This window comes from Mustela lutreola, chromosome 15, assembly GCF_030435805.1.
Source record: "Mustela lutreola isolate mMusLut2 chromosome 15, mMusLut2.pri, whole genome shotgun sequence".
In the NCBI taxonomy this organism is placed as follows: domain Eukaryota; kingdom Metazoa; phylum Chordata; class Mammalia; order Carnivora; family Mustelidae; genus Mustela; species Mustela lutreola.
In genome coordinates, this window is record NC_081304.1 from 13,385,602 (window position 1) to 13,404,290 (window position 18,689).

At 47.0% G+C, this 18,689-nt stretch overlaps 1 protein-coding gene across 1 annotated transcript in view; it reads left to right on the forward strand.

Annotated features, from left to right (window-relative positions):
• Nucleotides 1-1,633: 1,633 nt before the first annotated feature.
• PITPNC1 (phosphatidylinositol transfer protein cytoplasmic 1) overlaps nucleotides 1,634-18,689 on the forward strand; it is a 251,682-nt gene continuing 234,626 nt past the window's right edge. The window contains exon 1 of the mRNA XM_059148245.1: nucleotides 1,634-2,771. Coding sequence (XP_059004228.1) covers nucleotides 2,724-2,771 — 48 coding nt within the window. The 5' untranslated portion in view covers nucleotides 1,634-2,723. The remainder of the gene's footprint in view (nucleotides 2,772-18,689) is intronic.

The following is an 18,689-nucleotide window of genomic DNA, read 5'->3' on the forward strand; positions in this document are numbered from 1 at the left end:
GAGGCAATGGCGGGAGAAGGGTCAAGGGTAAAGTGGAAACCTTCTCCCGCCAACAGATTGGTCTCACCTGGTTGCAGTGAGGGTGGGGGAGGACAGGTAACCGACTAGCAGGGGAAAGGTACATTCAGAGTCTTGCTCTCCCTGCCAAGGAATTTTGACTGGCTCGGTAGGCCACAGAGAGTGAGTGTGAGGTTCTAAAGGTGGCAGGATTAGAGCTGTGCTTGAACAAGATTAATGTGACCAGGCACGCGGATGGGCTCAGTGAAAAGGAAGTTTAGGCAGCCTCGCAGAGTCAAGAGAGAAGCACATAGAGCCTGATTTGCCATCTGGGAAATGAGGAGAGGTAGTTCCTCAACCACAATAAGAATTTCAGTAAACACAGTTACAGAATCAACCTCGGGAAACATCTAGGAAGCTAGGAATATATCTACAGGGCTCTGCTGTCCTGTGCGTGTGTATGTGTGGCTTAGCCAGTGCATTGCCTAGCTGCCTTTGCAGAGGATCGGGCGCCAGAAAGCGAAACCACTACACTTGTTTTCAAGTAAGAAGTAGGGAAAAAAGGAAAAACAGCTTGAGCTTCTTTCCGTATCACAGGCTTTCAATGTGTTATTATTCACCACTACAGTGTCAGATTTAGATTTTTCCACCTCGAGGAATTCGGTTTAGCTTTAATTAGTTGCTGTGAATATTTCTGAGCCAACTCTGGGAAGCATTTATCTAGAGAATAGTTTTCCCTAAAATATAAGCTGGATATAGGGAGTTGTTTTTCTGTAAGGCTTTGTATCATGTTCACACAGTTATAAATTCTCTCCAGCCATCTGCGTGATTTTCGCCACGGCCCACCAGAGTTCCACTGGTTATTTCTTTATTAATCATAATTTTAAATACTATAATATCGAGACCATCTGGAGCACCATCCAAGCTCCATGAGTAGCTGCAGGGCTGCACCGCACACATATTTTTCTGAGAAAAGATGATGTTTGCAGGTTATTCTGCATAGAGGCAAACGAGGCATTTTTCATCCAGCAACTTTTCAGAAAAACAAGCTTAAAAATACCAGACAAATGAAAAACAGACTTCAGCAGTTACTTGCAGCTTCCTGAGTAACTGAAGAATGTGCCTCTTGTGGTTAAAATGAGGGATCTGTTTAATATGGATGAAGTACCAACACTCCAGGCATTTTCATTGACATTTCACTGTGACTTTTTGAACTTAGGAGTGCTGACAGGAAAACGTCCTTTTACTGCCCCGAGAAGCGTGCGGTCGGACAGCAGAGCAGGCCAGGAGAGCTGGAAAGGCGACCTCCGCCTCACGTTCCCTCTGGTCCGGGTGGGGGCTTCCTTTTCTTCCACGCTGTGGCACTTCCCAATTATCCAGGATTCGCTCTCCGAAACCGGTCAGGAAACCAGGCAAGAGTTGGGTCTCAGGCACCCAAAACCCATCGCCTCTCCAGCACTGGGTGTGCTCCCCGGACCAAAGTGAAAACGCTCTGTAAAGACCTTCTCCAAAGGTCAAGAAACAAGGATGCACCTGGAAACCAGAAGCTACGCGGGCGGGCGGGGGGGGCGGGCAGAGCACCCTTGGCACCCAGGAAACGTCTAGAGAACAAATTCCGAGGGTAAAGGAGCCAGGGAAGCCCCCTTTCCCGATCCTCGTCGCCAGGGCCGGCCGGGCTCGGCTCCGGGGCAGCCCTGCCGTCTGGCAGGAGCCGGGGAGAGACATGCTGTTTTGTTTAAATCCTCCACATTCTTTGCCATTTCCCCATTGGCCGGATGGGGCTACCCTCCCCACCGCGGCCGCTGCTGATGTCAGCCTCGCTGGCGCTCGCTCCTCCCGCACCCACCTCCCCGGCCCGAGGCACACTGCAGCTCCGCGCGGACTCTCCGGCCCCGGCGCGGTGGCTGCAAACTCGCGGGCACGCACGGCGCGCGGGGAGCCGAGGTACTCGGGGGAGGGGACGTGCGCGGAAGGCGCCAGCTTCCTATCGCCCGCCCCTCGCCGCCGCGAGCTCAGGTTGGAGGAACCCCGGGCCCTAGCCCGACTGAGCCGGGCGGCGGCAGCGGCGGCGGCTTCCTTTTTCTCCCGCTGCGAGCCCTGGAGCGCCTCGGGGACCGGCCCTAAAAAGAGCAGGAAATCTTGTTTACCGCCCGGGGAGAGGAGTCGATCAAGCCTTTGTCTGGAAAGTCAGCATCTCCAGCTCCGGCTGCAATGTGTTCCTGGTGACATTAGCATTGGCAGACCCGCCGGAGAAGGGGGGGGGGGGTCGCCAGGTTCATGTCTGCTTTCGGAGGCGGATCGAGCGGGTGACTTTTGTGCATTCGTTTTAATTTTCGGAAATCTCTCTTTTTATCTCCCCGGCCCGCCAGCGGGCATGTCCTGATCCGGCGGCCGCTCCTACCGCCCGGGGCTACCGATTTGAGCGGTTCCCAGCGGGTCTCCCTCCTCCCTCCCTGGTCCCTCCCAGACTTTCCAACACCGCGTTCCGGGAGGACCGAGCTCGGCGAGGAAGAAGGCGGGGGAGCCCCGAACACCCGGACCCGAACCTTGACATGCTCTCCGGCGGAGGGGAGGAAAACAGGAGCTGAGCGCACCGCCGGGGCTGCTTCGCCGGCCGGCTCCGAGCGCAGGGCTCCGGGCGCCCTGCCCTGCGCCTGGGCGGCAGCTTTGTTGGTTTGGGGGGCGCCCCCCGCTTCCCGCCCCAGGGGCGCGCGGCCGGCAGGACCATGCTGCTGAAGGAATACCGGATCTGCATGCCGCTCACCGTGGACGAGGTAAGCGCCGCGCAGGGCCCGGCCTCGCCCGCTCCCGGCCCCCAGCCTCAGGGCGCCGCATACCCCGCTGCCGCCTCCAGGTCGGCGGGTCCTCTGCGGGCGGCAGGGAAACCCTGCTGGAGCATTACCTCCCAAGCCAGAAGGCTGGGGGGAGGAAAGAGGGGAGTTGCTGTTTCCACTTGTCACCCCAGCGGGGGAGGGCGGCGTTGGGTGGGGCGGTAGACTCTAGGTGGAGTCTTGGGGGGTCGCCCAGAGCCCTTATTCCTGGAGATCCGGATGCACCAAAGGGAATTGGCGCCCCCTCCCTCCAATTAATAAAATGAATAAGGCAAACCCAGGCGCCCCAAGCGTGTACTGGTAGCTTGGGGGTGGGGGACAGAGGCACCCCGTCCTGGCTTGGGCCCTGGCTCCGCTCCCGCGTTTTGCTGTAAGGTCTGGGTACGGGAGAAGCCTTTGCCCTCAGGATTTCCAGGCCCCGAGCCCCGCTGGGGGGCACCTCGGAGCCCTAAGGGAGTCCTCCTGGGCCCGGACTTCTCGCGGTCGTCGCCAGCCTGGGCGCCGCTCCCGCCACGCCCGCGCATAGAGGCTCCCAGACCTGGCCTCGACCTTTCGCAAACCGCCTGGCTAGGAAACTTTCTGCGTCTCTTGTTTCTTTAGCGGCGGGGAGCGTGGTCTGCGGGCGAGCCGGGAGCAGCGGGGACTGCGGCGCGGCCACAGGAGGGCGCTCCAGCACGTGGGTGCGGGCCCGGCGCGGGCTCCGGGTGCTCCCGCTGCAGGGCGGGCGCGGGGTGGGGGTGGGGGGTGAGGGGCGGGGGCTCGTCCTCCACCCGCTGCTCGGGTTCCCCTCTCCAGATCCCCCGAAGCAGCAAGCTCCATCACTCAGGAAATGATGACTCAGTGAGGACTATCCAGGCCCCGGCTTCCCCTTCTTCCCCCTCTCCTCCCTACCTTTTCGGTGCTTTCACAATGGCTTAGCGCCTGTCCAGGGACAGCAAGGAAGCGTGAAGCCAATCAGGGAAATTTGAAACTTACTAGTGTGGTTTAGTGTGCCAAGGAAGCCGGCGAGCCAAACAGTGTTTATGCTTAAATACAGAGCATTTAATCTATCGGGTATGGTATTGAGTCATTACCTTATGGAAGGGGATAGGTGCTTTGGGGGGGGGGGTATTTAACCGATAAAGTGACTGTGCTCCCCCCGAGGGGGGGGTTGTCTTACCTGGATCAGGTGTTAAGGCAATCCAAGGCAAGATCAGAGTAGTTCCGAGTTGACAAAACATCCATCCCAGGAACACTGACTACGGAAGAGAAAGGTCAACCCCCTCCAGAATGGTCATCTTAGGGTTCCTGCTTGTTCAGCGTTTGAGGAGGTGACGCTGGAGTAGAGTCTTGAAGGATGGATTCCATGTGGATGGCGTTAAGGTTTGGGGGGTGCACCCCGACCATGTGAATCAAGTGGAGGAGGGGCACGCAGCTGTGTAGGGCAGTGGGGGAGGCACATGAGTGACCCCGGTTAACCAGAGTACTTGCGGGAAAGGTTGAGCTCTTCCGACCCTCCCCGGGCAGCGGGCAGCGGAGCCCGAGCTGTTCAGCCTGGAGGTGTGTGCGCTTCGGCTCTCCCCAGTGACTTTATTTGTTGAGAGGAGTTTGGGATCCAGGAGTAATGTTGGTATTGCAGGAAACGCCCCCAAACGGAGATGAGAGTCAAGAAAAGAACGAGTTCTAGAATTTTCTTACTAGGTTCGAAATATTTTGCTTCTCTTTCTCCTAGTTGGTTTTCTTCGCAGACTTTTCCTGAACATTCAGGCACAGGTCTTAAGCAATGTATGTATGTATTTATTTATTTATCTATGCTGCCAAAATACCCACCACTTCAGGGTGAAGTAATCACTTTCGAATGTGCAGGTGGAGGACCCCCGCCCCCCCTTTCTTAATTGGCAAATGAAATCAGGCTCTGCATGTAATAGAATGTATAATTATGATTTAATTAATGTGTAATTCATTTGGACTAAAAGCATGATTCAGTTTCTTTTTTCTTAAGATTTTATTTGTTTTATTTGACAGACAAAGATCACAAGTAAGCAGAGGGGGTTAGGCTCCCCGCTGAGTAGAGAGCTAATGCTGGGCTGGATCCCAGGACCCTGAGATCATGACCCCAGCCGAAGGCAGAGGCTTAACGCACTGAACCACCCAGGTGCTCCCATGATTCAGTTTCTTAAAAAGTTATGTTTTGAAGTTAGTTTTCCACATGGTTAGGGAAGCAGGGGTCAGTTTAGATTGATAGAGGTTCCAAACTGATAGGATTTCAGATTTTCCAAGCCAGGTGATAGGTGAGGAACTTGACCCCGTGCACTAGAGGTTGGATTCCTGGAGTCTGACTGGTAGTAAATCCCCTGTGTCCACCATCCCCCCCCCTTAAGCTGTGTCCTGCTGCGCTTAACATTATTTTTTTAAACAGATTTTATTTATTTGAGAGATAGAGTGATAGAGCAAGCATACACACGCACACAGATGGAGAGGGAGAAGCAGGCTCCCTACTGAGCAGGGAGCTTGAAGTGGGTCTCTATCCCAGGAACTGTGGGATCATGACCTGAGCCAAAGGCAGACAGACACTTAACCAACTGAGCCACCCAGGCGCCCCTATCCTTAACATTAAAAACTGGGAAGGAACTTGACAGTGTCTTCAAAGAAGACGGTTACCATCAATTTAGGCAGACTCTTCTTGGAAACCTCGCTTTTGCTTCAAGGCATTATTTGCTTCGGCCCTGATTCTGTCTACACAGTACTTCAGGAATTTTTTTCTGTCAAACCCCCATGATTAGTCAGGATTGCCCACATTTTTGAAAATGAAGAGGGTTAGTGAGAGAGCCAACACTGTGTCCATTCTTCTTCCCTGGCCTTATCTTGTTTAACTCCTGGTGGGGGGGAGCGTAAGGAGAACTCCTGCGCTGTTATCCACATTTTGCAGATGTGTAAACTGAGTCAGAAGGGTTAAGTCATGTGCACCAGGTCACAGAACTAATTAGTAGCCCAGCCACAACCAGAGCCATGGTAAAAACACATTGGTTTTCTTCCTACTGGTCCTTGCCTGTCACTGGTATTATTTAATACAGAAAAAGGAAAAAATCGTTCTTGAAAATAAAGTCAACACTATCAACTTAATGAAAAATCAAAGATCTTTTCAATTGTTGTAGAGGGTACTGGATTCTACTATTTCTCTAGGCCTTATTTTAACTCATAAAATGTTCCCTAGTTCCAGGAAAGAGGAGCAGTGTTGGGGCATAAAGAAAATAAAGCTCAACCACGGTCTAGATCAGTCTAGATCAGAGTGTTGGTGTTCTGTTTTGTTCTGTTTTTTTTTTTTTTTTTAGACAATTTCCGAATGAAGAATTTTAAGAGGTAACATCTCACGGATTAATTTTAATAAAAAACTTCATTGGAACTGTTTCTTCATTTATGTTCAGTGTCCTCTCTGAACTGAATATAGGCCCATTCATTGGGAAGTTCTAAACAGTAAAGGTTCCTGGGGGATGATAGTTGGCTCTAAAGAGACGGTTGTTACCATCTGCATTTGGAACATTTGGACATGTAGGTTTTTTCACTTTAGACTTGGAAGAGCTAGTGGAGGTCTTCTGTAGTTGAGCCATTTCGTTTTGTGAAGGAGACTGTGGTCATGGAAGATCCAGTTCGTTGTCCATCTCAAAGCCAAGGTCAAGGTCTAGGCCAGAGCCTGGGTCTTCTGATTTCTGGTGCAGAGCTGTTTTATATTGTAGGCCAGGCTTTCTCCCACTTTTCCTCCTCTGGGGAGTTTCCTTGCTGGAAGGAAATACTTATCCCTAAGCCCTCTATGCAAAGCCGGGACACTAAGCATCCCAAGTAGTCTCTAGCTGAAGGTGGCTTGGGGACCTTCCATCTACTTAGGGGACATCTGGTCAGCTGACCAGAGGGAAGGCTGGGGGCTCTATCTGAAGCTGCTCCTGTATAACAAGTCTACTGGTTTTCCTTGGATTGTGTATTTATTTGGGGCGGCTTCTTTTGGATGCATGGCTCCAAGATTACCGTGACGTTCAAGGCCGATTTGACCCAAACCTCTCTTTGGTGCTGCCTCTTGGTGCTGCCAGCATCCCAGACCTCACCCACGTTCAGGACTCTGTTCAGGACTCCGAGGAGCAGTCTGAAGATGACCCCACCCCATCCAGTCCTTATCAGTAAGATCAGCAGTTTCAAGAGCTAAGCACATCCTAATATTTAGGCAGAAATCCTTTTGTTTTCATTACTTGCTTTGGTGTCTTAACAGTTCCTGTTCTGACTGCATTAACGTTAATGGGCATACTTTTAGGGATTTATTTGCGGTCCTCAGGGATTCGTGGCACAATGAAAAATAGAAACAATTCCCTCCCCTCCAAGAAAAGAAGAGACAGAAAGAAAGGAAAGGAAAGAAAAACAACTTTTTAATACAGAATATTATTTTGTTCTTTGCCCTGGCTGGGAGCCAGTACACTTTATCCTGGCTCCCCTGGGTCCCGGGAGAATTTTCTTGCGCACATTTCTGAGAACAGATTTGGGATTGGGATGGTGCCAACTCTGGAATGACCTAAATGGAGATTCCAGAATGCCCAATAATGCTGCTTATTCCGTTTCAAACAATTTTCATGAAATGCGCCTGCAAATATTGGGGCAGAAATTCTTTTGGGTAAGAGAGTTTAAGTTTGATACTGGCATTGCCACTGATTTTTGTACAAAGTGATACTCTCAGATATAAAGAATAAAGGTTCCCTGGGTTAATCTCACATACGTCCCCCAGGGTTCCTCAGGAACATAATTTTGAGAATGTTTTTTAAGAACAAGTACTCTTGGGGTGTCTGTGTGGCTCAGTAGGTTAAGGCCTCTGCCTTCAGCTCAGGTCATGATCCCAGAGTGCTGGGATCAAGTCCTGCATTGGGCTCTCTGCTCAGCCGGGAGTCGGCTTCCCTTCCTCTCTCTCTGCTTGCCTCTCTGCCTACTTGTGATCTCCGTCTGTCAAATAAATAAATAAAATCTAAAAAAAAAAGAAAAAGAAAAGAACAATTACTCTTTTGACTTTTTTTTTTCCCCCTGACTCCTAGCCTAGCTGGGAGGGACCGAGGCCAAGGTCATGAGTTTGATTTCTTGGATGATCCTGGTAGCTTCCTTTGCCTGTCCGACAGTCAGAACCATGTTCCTCAAGCCCAGTTATCTTGCACAGTTCCCTTGCTGGTCAGGAGGGCCACGTGGGCGGGTTAATGGGTAAGTGCAAAGCTTTCTCCCCTTAATGGAACGGACAACAGGGAGCAGATGCTGCGCTGGCAGGCCAGTCAGTGAAATTGACTTTGTGTGTGAAGGACACTGCCTACCTCCCCCTCCCCCAAACCCTAATCCCTTGATTTGGGTGAGAATGTATGCCAGTGAGGGGAAACAGATTCTGGGCCTTGAAAAAAATGGACGTTATTGTTAATGAAATCTTAGTTAAAAGTGGGTGGTAATTAACTTTTGCTTCTTTAGAGACTGAGTCCCTGAGGCACTTAAAAACCAACTTAAAAACCTTGTGTCTGGTTAAGTGAGTAATACTTCTTCTTTTCAGAAAAGCTCTCATTTCAGGTGAACAGAGAATACTGTTTTTTTGTAAGCAGGTTTTAAAAAATTAATAGTGTTTCATCAGTCCCTTTACAATCTGCTGTACCCCCACCCCTTGCCCCAGAGTGTCAGTTTGGAAAGTGTGTGTATAGGGGGAGGGGTTCACAAAGTTCTTTTTTTTTTTACTATAAAAGTGTGCACAGTGACAGGCAGTAAACGTGTTTTTCAGGGGCAGTGATTACTGGAAAAGTACGTCGAGGTTCATTGCTTTAGCCGCCTGAGTGAGGGCACAGGTGCCACTGGTTGGCCTGTGTGGGCTTTGGCCTGCTTTCTGTTGCCTGGAGGTTTATATGGTCAAATAACTCGGGGAAACTTTTTTGGAAACTAGCTAACACTTCTGCCCCTGTTTGGAAAAAAAGACAGGTATAGACATCAGCTGATTTGTACCAAGAAGTCAGGAAGGTGGTTTTTTTTTTTTTTTTTTAAGATTTTATTTATTTATTTGACAGAGAGAGGTCACAAGTAGGCAGGGAGGCAGGCAGAGAAAGAGGGGGAAGCAGGCTCCCCACTGAGCAGAGAGCCACATCTGGGGCTCCATCCCAGGACCCTTAGACTAGGACCTGAGCCGAAGACAGAGGCTTAACCTTAATACTGAGCCACCCAGGCGCTCCATCAGGAAGTTTTTACATATCTTTTGTAAATTCAGCCTGCTGTAGGAGCAAAAGGAGAATTTCAGATTGTAGATTGCCAACTGCCCCCCCTCCCTGTCTCTTGCTGGCAATTGGGAATTTTATGGTATTCCCAAGTGGAGACTTTTTTTTTTTCCTCCTGGGTAGGCGCCATGGGAGATGAAGTGCAACTATGTTACCGATATTAAAACTGGAGAACAAATTGTATCTGGAAAATGTCAAGTCCTTTGAAAAAGACATTATCTTGGATGCTTGACTTTTCATACTGTATACACCTCCAACTTAAAAACAATTCATCCTTATAGACAGGGTCTCAGGGCTGCACACCTCTAGTGGGCACTGTTTACCTGGAACCTAAGTGGGAGTAGTACAATGTGAGAGGGTCCTGCAGCTGGCCAAGGGTCTGGGTTAGCCCTCTGAAGCTTCCAGCCGCTGCTGCTGTCATGTGTTAAAACTTGAATGTTTATAGCAAACTTGTGGGTTTATAAGTGGAAATGGCACCTCTTGTGACGTCATTCCTGACCACTCCATCTAAAGTAGTTTTCTTCTATTCTTTATCTCTGCACTTAAATTATTTCCATCGGAGCATTTCTCATAATCTGTACTTACTTGTTTGCTTGCTTGTATGTCATTCATTCCGGTCATTATCTTTTCAACCTATAACCCACGTAGGAAAATACCACATAGTTTAACTTATTTTTCTTTCATACTAAGTCTTTGAGATCCATTGTGTTATTTTCCAGTTGTAGCACATTTCAGTGCCCACTAGAAACTTTGCAGTGCTCAAGGGCCACGGGTGGCTGGTGGCTGCCATACTGGACGGGGCAACTCAGAGGCTTTAACCTGGTCTGGCACATAGTAGATGCTTAATGAATGGTTGGGCGGAAGCTGGTAAAAACAGGAGCATTTCTAGAAAGCTGAGCCCAGTTTCTCCCTTCATACTGTTTGTTTTTTTCACTTAGGTTTTACACTTTTTTTTTTTTTCCACTTAGGTTTTACCTGATATTTTGCAAGCTAGAGATTCCTTTATATTACAAACATCTTCATTTTTTAACAAAAAAGATTTTATTTATTTATTTGACAGAGATCACAAGTAGGCAGAGAGGCAGGCAGAAACAGAGGGGAAGAAACAGGCTCCCCGCTGAGCAGAGAGCCCTTTGCGGGGCTCGATTCCAGAACCCTGAGATCATGACCTGAGCGGAAGGCAGAGGCTTTAACCCGCTGAGCCACTCAGTCGCCCCCAAACATCTTCATTTTAAAGTTGCTCAACCATACCCCCTGAGAAGCTCGAGGCCAGTCTTTTGTGGGAGTTAATGTAATCATTCTGCTTTCATCCTAACTTCTGTAGGAATGTATTTGGTTTCTATTACTCTGTAACAAACTATCACAAACTTAGTGGCTTAAAACAATACCCCTTTATTATTTCACAGTCTCTGTAGGCCAGAAGTCTTGGGATGGCTTGGCTGGATGGTGTGGCTGTTCAGGGCCTCTCAAAGTTGAAATCAAGGTGTTAGCTGGCCTGCACTAACTTCTGGAGCTTGGAGTCTCTTCAAAGCTTGTGTGGCTCTTGACTTCAGTTTGTACCCCCTTTCTTGCCAGCTATCAGCTAGGGGCCAGCTCCTAGAGGCTACCTGCTGTTTCCTGCAATGTGACCCTGCCCACGACAGGGCAGTTTGCCCCTACAGGTCCAGTAGAAAAACAGCACCTGCCACTTTGAACTCTCTGACGTGTTATCTTTGACCTTCAGACTCTTTTTTGAAAAGATTAGCCTGATTAGGTCAGGCCCACCCACATTCAAGGGGAAAGAATTACAGATAAACACAGTGTGCCTGCCAGGGAGCTGGAATCTTGGGTGCCTTTTTGCCTTGACAGTTTATCTTGCAGTAATTATTTCTTGTATCGAGGTTAGCATTCAGGGGAGCACGGATGTGTTCAGATCACAAATGTTTGTTGGACTCCAACTGTGTGCTAGATGTTAGGCCAAGCACTAGGGATGGAGCGGCAAACAAGACAGGCATAATTCCTGCTCTCCTAGCGCTTATAGTCCAGAGGCCACTAGAGAAGTTTCACTGCCATTTTATTTTTTAATTTTTAAATTTTATTTCATTTTCTTTCTTTTTTTTTTTTTTAAAGATTTTTATTTATTTATTTGACAGACAGATCACAAGTAGGCAGAGAGGTAGGCAGAGAGAGAGGAGAAAGCAGGGTCCCCACTGAGCAGAGAGCCCCATGCGGGGCTCGATCCCAGGACCCTGGGATCATGACCTGAGCCGAAGGCAGAGGCTTTAACCCACTGAGCCACCCAGGCGCCCCCTTATTTCATTTTCTAAAGATTTTATTTATTCCTTTGAGAGCGAGAGAGCATGAGCCAGGGGAAAGGGCAGAGGCAGAGGGAGAAGCACACCCCCTACTGAGCAGGGAGCCCAATGCAGACTCGATCCCAGGACCCTGAGATCATGACCTGAGCTGAAGGCAGATGCTTAGCTGACTGAGCCACCCAGGTGCCCCTCACTGCCATTTTAAAATAGATGACAGGGGTACCTGGGTGGCTCAATTGGTTAAGCATTCAATTCATGATTTTGGCTCAGGTTGTGACCTCATGGTCATTATATTGAACCCTGCCTCAGGCTCCACACTCAGCACGGAGTCTGCTTTTGAGTTTCTCTCTCTGTCCCCCACCCCTGCCCCATGTACACACTTGCTCCCTCTCTCTCAAATAAATCTTTTAAAAATTTGAGTTGGTACGTAAAATACATCTCAGTAAAACTGTTTAAAATATAGAGGTGGCTGTGGATAAACATGGACATCTATGTTTAGAGACAGAGCCATTGACAGAAAGTGCTGAATTTGAATTATGAGTCCACTGCAAAGTTGTGATCCCCGTTCTCAAGGAGATGGCTCTAGTTGTCCTGATTTTTAGACAGCTTTCCGAAGGAGGTGGTTCTCTTCTGCAGCAGTGTGGGAAGAAAAATCTGCCAGATTTGGATCAGAATGGCCACAATTTAGGTCAGAGCTTGATACTTAGGGGAAAGAAGCAATCACAGCTTGAACAGCTGCCCTGAGGCCCACTGTAGGGTTTCAGGGTACTGGGAGGCCATCACCCCTCCTTCCCACCCCAAGGGGACAGAGGCCGGTGGCCACTGTGAGTGGAAGGAACAGTACCTGGCGACCTTCCTGGCTGTGGCTTCAAGTACATGTTTCTGCTTTCTATGTGCATTGAAGGAGAAATTGTGTTAGCCAGATGAGTCCTAGAAAACACATTCTGGAGGAGATGGTTCTGCATGGGAGTTGAACCTTCTGCCTGATTCATCTCAGACAGATGTCCTGAAGATGTGCCATCATTGGCTTTATTGCAAAGGAGACTGATGGGCTATTTAAACTCTATCCCAGCAGTCTCTGTGTAGGATGGCAAGATTGTACTACGCTAGGCTGGGCAGATCTCCCTGGATGACAGACCCAGAGAAGGGAGCCTCACTGCATAGGACACACTGTCTTGGCCACCGGTTTTACCCATGTCACAGGAAGGAGGCTAGGGTCCCCCCACCGCTTTCTGGCAGACTGCCTGAACGGCGTTACCCACTGCTGTTTGTTAATTTAGAAACACGAAAGCTGGCCCTCACCAAGATTTTGATATCAAGTATTACAGTGACTCATTCTTTCATTTCCCTGCCCTCAGACAAAAGGGGCCTGCTCTTAAAATTCCTTTTTGGACTTCAGTGGAAGTCGACTCATAATCTAAACAAGTAGCTAACATAGGTTCTTGATCAAGTTTATCTAATGACTCTTCACTTTTTTTTATGTCTCTCTCCTCTTTTTTTTTTTCCCCCTCCTTTTAAATTTGAGTAAAGCATGACCTTCTAGATTCCTCTTGTTCCTGAGCAAAGAAAAAAAAGTCACCCTTAAATCCTTTGGATGATATCTGACAATCTTTAGGGTGTTGTTTCTTTCCCAGAATGAATCACCTAAAGAAGTAGGATTGGCCCAACAAATGTAATTTGATGACAGCCTATAATAATGTTGTTTAACTACCTAATCTAAGAAGCTAATCTCCAAAGACTGGTCCCCGCCCCTCCTCTACAGGGCACACACGCACATGTGCATCATTGAAGTCATTATATTTGCTGCATTAAGGCCAGATCCAGGTGTTTCTGAGCACTAATTTGTGTATTTTTGCACCCCAAAATAATCTGTATATTAGAAGAAAACTTTGGGGTGCCTGGCTGGCTTAGTCAGTGGACCGTGCATGTCTTGATCTTGGGGCTGTGAGTTTGAGCTCCATGTTGGGTACAGAGATCACCTAAAGGTAAAAAATAAAAAGAAAATTTACCGAGTGAGGGAGTAAGAAGTCACCACTTGGATATAATTAAGTTGTCGAAAACCTCAAATGCTTTGGCTCTTATTTGCTGGATTGTTTGTATTCTGCACTACTCTCCCCTATTTTGTACTTGTAGCGATTGTAGTGGGATTTATTTATTCTCTTTTTTAAAGAGTTTATTTATTTATTTGAGAGAGGGAGAGAGTACACAACTAGGGGGAGGTGCAGAGGGAGAGGGAGAAGCCAACTTCCCACTGAGCAGTGAGCCTGATGTGGGGCTCAATCCCTGGACCCTGAGGTCATGACCTGAGCCGAAGGCAGATGCTTAAGGGACTGAGCCACCCATGTCCCCCTATATTTTTGTTTGTGGTTTTTTTGGCAGGGGATTTATTTATTGTTAAAATGGCAAAGTTTCACGTATCACTGTGTCTGCCGAAATGTTTCCACCTTGTATGGACAGTTTATAGAGACCGTGCTATCTGCTTATCTGCACCATCTCCATCTTTGTGTTTTACATAAATTGTGGCATTTCCTTGCCCTGCCTCTCCTGATCATAGCATCCCAGAGCTAGGCAGTTACCCTGTGTCACAAGGTCTTGGCTGACTGCAGTCTTGCAATAGCCTTGTTTTTACCTACATAATACAAGAGCCAGCACTGTCTGCCTCAGCAGGCCATCCTATGAAACGTGCTGTTTGGAAAGTAAGTGTTTTAAAATGTGGTTTCTGGTTTGGTTTTAAAAATTCTTTAAAAGATTTTATTTACATGTTAATTTGCAAGAGAGTGCATGCATATATGGCCGGTGGAGGGACAGAGTGAGAGAGAGAATTTTCAAGCCAACTTATGCTGAGTGCAGAGTCCATTATGGGGCTTGATCTCTCCACTCTGAGGTAATGACCCGAGCTGAAATTAGGAGTCAGATGCTCAACAGACTGAGACACCCAGGCACCCCTGATTTCCGTTTTTGTAGCTTGGACTGGTAGCAGGTAAATTTCACATGCAAAGGACAGAGAGAAATTACATCTGTGGAGTGCCTTTTGGTTCAGTCCTCAGAACAGTCCTATGAGTTGGATATTATCCCACTTTCTCAGTGTGGATCATCGGTGCTTGCATGGCTGGTCAATGGTAGACCTCCATCCACACCTCCATCCATACCTCTGTCCATACCTAGGCTGGTCAGACTGCAGAGACCACGCTCTTTGCTCTGCCCTGCTCTGCCTTCTGTTGAATCTGAAAGTTGGAAGGAATGACGGAAGGGGATCCAGATCTATCACGTGGCCACACAGATAAATAAAAATCTCCAAGATCAGAGAACTTGTTCAGGGTTATCAAAGCAAATAATTGGGGGAAAGTAGTTCCTCCGATCCAGTTAAGCTAAGAGAGCGGACCATGAGTTTTATCTTCCATTGAACCATCCATTTCACCCAAGTATTCAACCAAGTGACATTCCTCTGTTTAACTTTGATAAATGAATCATGTTCCTTTGAAAATAACTTCTGTAGTTCATGCTCTAAAAAGAGAACCACCCCTACACGTTTGGAAATTATTCCTTTTAATGGCAGTAAGAACCTTTGGCTTTCATACACATCAGCAGCAGAGGTGTTCGCTGATGAACACCTGGTGACTTTCTCAAAATTAGTATCAGGAATAACAATGGGAACAGACAAGTGACGCCATGTTTTTGGCACATTTAGTTGAAAACTTAAAAGACTCTTCACATGCATGTAAGCAAATTAGAGCATATGAAAATCATCAAAATGTACTATTCAAAGTTGTATGTTTACCCTTCCTGCTGAGTTAGCTGCTCCTTGGAAACTTCTGGCTCCCTTGGACTAGCATTGCCTCCAAAGCAGCTTACCACCCACACTCTTACAATTTACAGCCCACACTCACTATTCCACAATCACAAATATTGTTCTTTTAGAGTCACACCTCACACGGACTAAATAAACATTTTATTTTTTTTATTTTTTATTTTATTTTATTTTTTTAAAGATTTTATTTATTTATTTGACAAACAGATCACAGTAGGCAGAGAGGCAGAGAGAGAGAGAGGGAGAAGCAGGCTCCCTGCTGAGCAGAGATCCTGATGCGGGGCTCGATCCCAGGACCCTGAGAGCATGATCTGAGCTGAAGGCAGAGGCTTTAACCCACTGAGCCACCCAGGTGTCCCCTAAATAACATTTTAAACTTGATAATTGGGACGCCTGGGTGGCTCAGTTGGTTAAGCGGCTGCCTTCGGCTAAGGTCATGGTCCCAGCGTCCTGGGATCGAGTCCCACATCGGGCTCCTTGCTCCGCAGGGAGCCTGCTTCTCCCTCTGACTCTGCCTGCCACTCTGTCTGCCTGTGCTTCCTGTCTCTCTCTCTGACAAATAAATAAATAAAATCTTTAAAAAAAAATAAACTTGATAATTATTTTAAAAATGGAGAAATGGAGTCATCAGGTATTATTTTTTCCCTAAATTAAAAATGATCCTCAAGACACATTTGCCATGATCAGAAATGGTAAAGATAATGAAGAAACCCACCACACCTGCCCTCCTAAGTTTCATGGTGGAGAGTCAGAGATGTTCTGCTGTGTCAGCTCTATTCAGCTACCCAGGTACATACTCTCCTAAATCTTCCTAAAATGAACTGTTTGGGGAAAAAAAAAATGTCCTGTTTGAAGGAGACCCCACACGGCTGGATGTGTAGGTTCTGGTCAGGTTTTTAAAGAATAATTTTTAAAAAACTGGTAACACACATGTAACACACATACATGTAACATACATACACACATAACATGCATGTAACACAACATTTGCCATCTCAGCCATTTTTATTATTTATTTATTTATTTTAAAATATTTTATTTATTTATTTGACAAAGAGAGAGATCACAAGTAGGCAGAGAGGCAGGCAGAGAGAGAGGAGGAAGCAGGCTCCCCGCTGAGCAGAGAGCCCCATGCGGGGCTCGATTCCAGGACCCCGAGATCATGACCTGAGCCGAAGGCAGAGGCTTAACCCACTGAGCCACCCAGGCGCCCCTTAGCCATTTAAAAATATCTAAAAAAGATTTTATTTATTTATTTGACAGAGAGAGAGCACAACAGGGGGAGGAGCAGGCAGAGGCAGAGGGAGAAACAGGATCCTGCTTCCCCCTCAATGTGGGGCTCGATCCCTGGACCCTAGGATCAGGACCTCGGCCAAAGACAGCCATTTAGCTGACTGAGCCACTCAGGCACCCCCATCTTAACCATTTTTAAGTGTCTGTTCAGTGGCATTGAGTACATTCACGTTGAGCAACCATCAACGCCATGAAACCACAGAACTCTCTTTGTCTTGCAAAACTGAAACTCTATACCCATTAAAGAAGAGAAATCCCCGCTGCACCTGCCCGCATCCCTTGGCAACCGCTGGTCCACCTTCTGTCCCTTGGCCTTTACTCCTCCAGGTCTCTGGTCAGTTGTGTTTTGTTTTGAAAGTGTTGCTTTCATTACTTTCTCATTAAACTCCTACACCGTTTCCCAAAACAAACCTAATACAACTTACATTCTTGGGATCTAATGAAATAGAATTTTTTCCTGAATTTTGCCTTCTTTTCAAGAAAGGAAAACGACAAAAATGGGCTCATATCTGTGCTCGGGGGGACACTAATGACTCAGTAATGTATGCCTTTGTAGCAACAGATGAAGTACTTGGCAACTCAAACTCAGGAGTACTTCTGTCGTCATTTGACAGAAAAAGTGCATTTAAAAAATAAAGATTTTAGGGGCACCTGGGTGGCTCAGTGGGTTAAAGCCTCTGCCTTCCGCTCGGGTCATGGTCTCAGGGTCCTGGGATCGAGCCCCACATCGGGCTCTCTGCTCAGCCAGGAGCCTGCTTCCTTTTCTTTCTCTCTCTGCCTGCCTCTCTGCCTCCTTGTGATCTCTCTGTCAAATAAATAAATAAAATATTAAAAAAAAAAAAAATAAAGATTTTATTTATTTATTTTTTGTCGGGGAGAGATCACAAGCAGGCAGAGAGTGAGGGAGAAACAGGCTCCCTGCTGAGCAGAGATCCTGATGCGGGGCTCGATCCCAGGACCCTGAAATCATGATCTGAGCCGAAGGCAGAGGCTTAACCCACTGAGCCACCCAGGATCCTGAAAAAGTACATTTTGTTCAGAGTCCTCCCTAAGGCAGAAAAAAAGGACCAGTGCATTTTGGAAGCATTTCAAACAAATGGGATTGGCATGGACAAATGTTCTTCTGTGAAAGCAAAAGATAAAATATTTGATTAATGAGAGTGCTTTATTCCTATACTAGGTAGAAATAGACATTAATTGGATCCTTTCTCTGAAGAAGTGGAGTTATAATGTTGGCTTTTTAAAAATTTTTATAAAATGTTTGATCATGTTTGATGCAGGAGAAAAAATAATTTGTCAGTATGATGGCTTATTGATGAATAAACTTTGTAACATTTTCATTCTTGTCAATTCTCCTAGTGATGTCTTCAGATAGTTTTCAACTGACCAGCCAACAGCTTGGATTTCATTAGATTTTATAGGACGATGGTTTTGTCACTCTCAAGGAGGAGTCAGTTCTATGCTCTCCAGGAAAGCAGTGGGATCTAATAAAATGTTGGTCCTCAATTTCTATCGGGTCTGAGAAGCATGTGCCCCAACACCTTACAGGCATATTTAGCCTCTAATGCACCTGAACTATGAAGCCTCAGAAGACAGCACTCGTTAAATCAGTAATTGGCAATTAAAACATGGTCCTCCATCCAGAACATTCTGCAAGTTTGTCCTGATCTAAAATAACAACAATGCTGATGCTGATAAAAAAAAAAAAAAAAAAAGTCCAAAAAACCAAAAACGAATATGACCCTTGATATCCCGGCATAGGGGTCATCATTGTGGAGTAGTTCAAGCCTCCATAAAAGCAATGCGGCGGGTGGAAGTGGTTTTCTTCATACTTAGAAAGTGCTATGAAAGTAGACTCTTCTTTTGCTCAATGAGACACAGGCTTAAAGATATGAAATGGAGTTATTTAATCCTCCCTCCTCAAAGTGCAAAGAGTTCGAGAACTAGAATTGCATTTAATCATCGGGGTACAGATTGTATAGTGCCTGCTGGAGACCCAAAACCTGTTCTGGGGAAGGCCATGATGAATGCTGGGTTTTTTTGTTTTGTTTTTTGGTATGATGTTTTTGCGGCTCATAAAGAGGCATCGTGTCCAAAGTGGGGGGAAAAAAAATAAACCTTTAGAGTCAAGATTTAATAGCTTACCTCTTTTGGATTGTGGTTGATGGAAACTTGGACACAGCTGAGTGTAATTATGTTTTTCAGCGGCGTGACTTACGGT